This window comes from Ornithodoros turicata, chromosome 8 (assembly GCF_037126465.1).
Source record: "Ornithodoros turicata isolate Travis chromosome 8, ASM3712646v1, whole genome shotgun sequence".
Taxonomy (NCBI): Eukaryota; Metazoa; Arthropoda; class Arachnida; order Ixodida; family Argasidae; genus Ornithodoros; species Ornithodoros turicata.
In genome coordinates this window covers 14,941,322-14,947,321 of record NC_088208.1, presented here as the reverse complement: position 1 = coordinate 14,947,321, position 6,000 = coordinate 14,941,322, and the positions used below count along the sequence as shown (strand labels likewise).

At 44.8% G+C, this 6,000-nt stretch overlaps 1 protein-coding gene across 1 annotated transcript in view; it reads left to right on the top strand.

Moving 5' to 3' along the window:
• The first annotated feature begins 4,688 nt into the window (after window positions 1–4,688).
• The window catches only part of LOC135366509 (2-acylglycerol O-acyltransferase 1-like), a 30,433-nt gene continuing 29,121 nt past the window's right edge, over window positions 4,689–6,000 (top strand). The window contains exon 1 of the mRNA XM_064599222.1: window positions 4,689–5,131. Within this exon, the coding sequence (XP_064455292.1) occupies window positions 4,875–5,131 (257 nt within the window). The 5' untranslated portion in view covers window positions 4,689–4,874. The remainder of the gene's footprint in view (window positions 5,132–6,000) is intronic.

Here is a 6,000-nt window from a genome sequence, read left to right as displayed (position 1 = left end):
GGGCCATCCTGCGACTGGAGTCTACGGGCGCTCTGCGTAGCTTTTAAGCGCTCTCTTATCGTCTCTATCAGTGTGTACGCCCCCATCATTAAGAATACGGAATCATCTTTCCTTCTTCACCTTATCAGCTCAAAGCTGCGCAATCGCTGTTTTTCATTTTCGCCGGGATATGACGAATGACTGCGCATCGCTCCCCACATGGTGCATGTTCTCCGACCTTTTGAAATTCACTGGACCTGTTAGTCAACGTTATCCAAGTGGCCGTAGCTCTTGGATTGCATGAAAGAGCGAAGTCTCGAATGACGTTCGATACGGTACGTTTAATATAATTTTAACTTGTCTGGTGTAACTAAACGTAAGGGTCAGGATAGCGCGAAGCTTGTACTTTTTAAAGTGTGTAGTAATCCGAAACAGGGTACAAAAGAGGAATTACTTTGCATTGCTTCATGTAGAGTTCTATTTTGTTGACCTTCCAAAAACATTTGTCTGGAAAGGGTCGCTGGTAATTTTTTACTGCAAGTTAATGCAGACTAAATAGAAAGGCACTCGTCCTTTGAACACACAGACTGATTGATAAAGCGTATGTTTGAGATCAATTCCAGTTGCTTCTAGAAATCGTGCGACTGGTTGAGCGTATTCTATAATTGAAGCAGGACTTCCTGGAGTTATTCATGTTACTGGTGATTGTGTCTTCGCTGCTGCGGGTGTGGTATGTCTCTTCTACTGTGTTCTGTCTTCTTGGGCTGCTACAGTATGCTGCTGTAGTATGGTATGGTATGGTATGGTATGGTATGGTATGACACGGCACAGTACGGTATGGTATGGTATAACTGCTGCACTCCGAGGTTATACCGACTAACTAGTCCGAATACGTAGACAGTGGTCGTATACGTAAACAGCAGCTAGGATGAACATGAAAGAACAGATGTTCTGAGGCTGGAACAACATAGAAGGGACAAATACATACAAAGCCTCAATTTGCCTAAGAAATTAACGATGAAAGATGAAAGTCACTGAAAAGGTTAGCCAGCTGTAGGACTCGAACCCACACCTTCTGGATGAGTGAGAGAGAGTGGCTGGTTTGTCCCTTCAGATGACGCACCCTGGAAGTCGCTGAGAAGGCGTGTTAGCTTAGCTCAATTAGCAGAGCCCTGGACTGGCAATCCAGAAGATGTGGGTTAGAGTCCTACAGCTGGCTACCCTTTTCAGTGACTTTCATCTTTCAGCAGCTAGGATCATTGTCCTTGTGCAAAAACGCATTGTATCTGTCGTATAACATCGCCTCAGGCAAAAGCGAAACATATGCAGGGGTCTCGCACCGCACCTTTAAAGGGGCACTAAGGCGCACAAAATTTCTACTCGCAGAATGGAAGATACCGTTACCTTGACAACAATAATACAAAAGGAACGGGATTCGTCCCTATGCGTCGTTCGTGATTCATTTGAGAAAGAAGCTGGGCTCTCGTTTCCTCCTCCTTCTCAAGAATAGCGGAGCGAGCTCTCATTGGTCTCCTCAAACGACTTGTCCAATTATCCCGGGAGGTCGTTTGAAGAGACCAATCTGATGCGTCTCCGCTTCTTAAGGAGGAGGTGGAAAGCCTGCATTGCTGTTTCTTTCGCTCAAAATTGATTTAGCAATCTATTTATTTAGTTAGTCAGTTTAATAACAATTTAGTTCATTCATAATTCATTTAGCTCGTGATTTATTAGTCGCAAATCACAAACAACGAACTCAAGCATATCGTTCAATTTGTGTCGGTGTCAAGGTAGCGGCACCTTTCATTCCGCCAAGAAAAATGTTTGCACTTTAGTGCCTTTGTGCCCTAATGGTAATTCTCTTGGTCATTAATTTCGTCGAGAAATTTGCAGAGAGCTTCAAACGTTCTGCACCGGACGTTTGGGTGCGTGACCCACGTTGTTCGGCTTCGACATTCGCGTAATCGCATTCAGTGACGCTAAAAATAGATCCACAACAGATGTTTACACATCTTGGAACGCACGCGCCTCAGAGCGCTTCGTTTAAAGATTACCGACCGAGACACATTCACGATAACGATAACACTGTGACCGTAGCTACCAGCCAGAGTCTGAATGATAAGACGGAGCTGGGAGTTTCACGTTTCACTCCATGCTGGGTTTAGTGCCGTCTCTCTGTTCGTCAAGTGCAGCTGTGAACTTCAGGCAAGTTACTGCTGTTATTAGTGATGCTTTTATTCATATTCACCGCGTGGTGACGTCACGCACGTTCGGGTATTGTCGCGTATTCTACTCTTCGTGCAGTCGTAGCTCCCGCAGTTCCGCGCCCTAAATGCAGCAATATAATATGATGGCACAATGTCTCGTCGAGGTTCCATGCTGTGACAAGCATCCTGGCCGATTAAAATCCGCTTAATATGAGATTCAGCCTCGTACTTCAGAGTTATAATGCAGGAACCTCGTAACGAAAACAATGAAAATGGCGGTGTTGTTGTCAAGGGCAGTTGAAGCACTTCTCCCTAGGAGGCGACTATGTTTCACAACAGATTATTTGCATCGAGTGATGACCCTGCACGGCATACATGAGTTTAGGCTGCCCTGGTACCCTGTAGCGCACACGCATCGATAGCATGCAACAATGTTGTCATTTTTTTTTTTTGCATTGTTACAAGAAAGTTTATGGTGTGTGCAGACATACTGCAGTGGCGTTTGCACACGTGCGTGACGGCCACTGGAGTTTATATGCGCTATAGAGCCCTGCACGGGCCGAATTTTCCGGGTCCGACCAGGCCCGGGCGCATCGAAAAATGGCCTGGCATGGGTCTTCCTGTTTTTATGCGGCCCGGCCCTGCGACTCAGCGAGTATTTCCCAGCCTAGTATTTCGACGCGTGACTTACGAGTTTCTAGTGGTTACCAAACAAATTTATAAGTAATTTTATAAGGAGAGAAGACAAGGCCACAAACATTCAAGGACTGTAAGAGATCAAATTAAATCCAGAACGCACGAGCAAGCGCGTTATCGTTACACTACCATTTTTTTTTGTAGAGGTAGAGGATGTCGTCGACAAATTGTTATCGGTAATATTTATGCTTTTCCATAAAATATCTTGAATTTAAAAGGGAAGCTAAGAAATGGAACACACTTGGAACGCTCCGCAGTCGCAGAAAACGCGCCAAGTTGTGCACCGCGTTTTCTGGCGAGGTGTGGAGCTTCACTTGAGAAACGGTTGAAGTCCAGGTTTCAACAGTTTCAGTTCTCTGTTTGTCTAACGGGGTGAAAAATGAGGTAACACGAAAATTATGAAAAGGTTCTATTGTATCCGGCTAAACGAATGGGATTATTACCTCGTCGGTGAAGAACTCTGGAGTAAAACAGAGCCGCATTCTGTGTGCATCCAGTGCATGCAGTACGTGGTAGTAGGTTGCTACATCCGGGTCCCGGCACAGCAGCTACGCCTGTATTCGGACGTAAATGCTTTAGGAACTAAGAATACAATGGATCGTGCGCGCGCGCGAGCGAACACGTGCCATATGTGTCGTCTTCCTTTCCACCGCAAGAGATGCCAACTTTTACGAAATAAAAGGAGCAAATGCATTCACAGGCAGATGAGATCTTTTGTGCCTTTTATCGCGAATTTTTACCCCTTCTTCCAGCCGTTATTGCTGAGCCTCTTTACGCTTGTTAGCTGCGTAGGGATTTTTAGGGATTCGTTATGTCAAAGACTTCTGAGCACTTAATAAGCTTAACGTAGTGCTACATAGAGTTTTAGCCCACATATACATTTCTGCCGCGTATTATTTTAACTTCATCGTTATAATTCACAGTATACTATGTTTCATGAACTACCGTTTGGCTCACCATAGTAAGTGTTGCTAAAAAAAAAACAACTAACAACCAGTGATGGCCACTAACTACTTCTACAGTAGTTTAACTATAACTACTAACTACTTTGCGATTGAGTAGTTTAACTGGTAGTTGAACTACTTTTCAGGGGAGTAGTTAAAACTACTTTTTTAACTACTGCAATGTAGTTTAACTACATCTATAACTACTTAACGTTGTCCATCAACACCAATCCCTTGTAGTGTTCTTGGACACCTCAATATGAATCACAAGCAATTATAAACTTTGGCTCAAGCCATTGCTACGATCGTCAAATACAAAGCGGGATTCTTTCTGTGCCTACGCGATAAACTAAGTTGCAGAATTATTTCACAGCAAATGAGGCTTCACAAGACAAGCATTAAAAGTGAAGATTTGGTACACATGCACGACACAATTGCTCTGCACCTCCGTTCTCATCTAACAAGTAGGTCAAGGTAAAAGTCGGAAGCACAATCCTGCCGTAAAGCTTGCGGCAAAATCGGAAGTAGTTGGCGCCTTCAGTAACCTAACTACTGTAGTTAACTATTTAAAATAGTAGTTTAACTAGTAGTTGCCACTACATTTCTGCAAGTAGTTGATAACTAATTTTTAACTACAATCAAGTAGTTTAACTAGTAGTTTAACTACATGTAGTTAACTACTGGCCATCACTGCTAACAACAGTTATCAGGATCATATAGAAATTATTGGCATGTGCTTTCTGGGGTATCGTGTTGTACAACACAGCGCATGAAAGAAACACTGTGAAATATGGATGACACAGTAGAGGTGACACAGAAACGTAGGGTTTATGAGCCAAGACAATGCAGTTGCGGGCGCATTTGACGCACAGAATTAGATGCAGATCCCTAAGCGTGAACTCCCCAAACATTCTGCTCCGCTCCTGTAAAAAATCCTGGCGGCGCCCATGGATAGAGTATCGCCCCCTGGCGATGAAACTGCGCATTCTTCATCCTTCAAATAAAATTGCTGCTGCTGTTGTTGTTGTTCACACGCAGAAACTAATCGAAGATGCGACTGCTCGGCGTAGAGTTCGCCCCTCTGCGTTTGCCCCTACATCGACGCCTGGAGACGTTGGCAACTGTCTACTACAGCCTCTCCTTCCTGTGCGTCGGTATCTTGGGAATCGTCATCAATTTTTACCTCCTGCTGTGCACCCACTTGTGCATCTTGCCCATCGTCTATTTTGCCTGGTACATCTGCGATCTTGGTGTCTGTAACAGAGGAGGAAGGCGCAGTACCTGGACCCGGAACTGGACAATATGGAGGTATGAGCTTCTTTGATATCACGACATTATAGAATTTGTTTTGATGTGACCAGATAAGTGCCTCTAAAGACTGTTCAGAGTGCGTTTTCACAGCCTACACGTACTTATCTATTGATTAGAGAACGGTAGTTGGTGAAAAGGCACCAGCTGCGGGATTCGAATCCACATCCTCAGATTTCCGGTCAGAGATGCTATCAGTTACTCCATGCTAGCTGCGGTAGCTAGCATGGTGTAAAAGTGGCGTAGCCAGAGGGGGAGGGGTTTCAAGGGTACAGCCCCTGCACCCCTCGCAATCGTTCCTTTAGTAGTGCATTTTGGAGAGGAAAAACAAGGGTGAAATCCTCCTCTTTCATGTAAAATATCACGTAAGACCCCTTCCCGAGGCATTTTTTTCTTGCTATTTTTCTGTATGGCTACCCTCTCATCAAGTGCAGTGCCGGACAAAAGTTTACGGAACACGCAAAAGTGACACGCTAGCGGCGAATGGCAACGTACGGACTTGCGTTGCCTAAGTAACTTAGTCACGTGTTTGCAAGTCCGTGCGGTCCCATTCGCTCCTAGCGTGTCAATCTGAGGAAGAAATGAGTCGGAGCGTGTTCCGTAAACTTTTGTCCAGCACTGTACCAAGCCACGCTAGGTAGCTAGCGTGGTTGTAACTGGTAGCATACCCCGATGCCGAGGAAATTGTGTGTTCTTATCTCACAGAAAAATTTATCCTCGCGGAATGAAAGATGGCGTTACCTTGACAGCAATATAAAAGGAACGTGATTCATCCGTTGCGTCGTTCGTGATTTATGAGAGTAAAGAAAACCACTATTTACGCTTTCCCTCCCTCTCTCTCTCCTCCTCGAGAAGGCTGCCAATGCGGA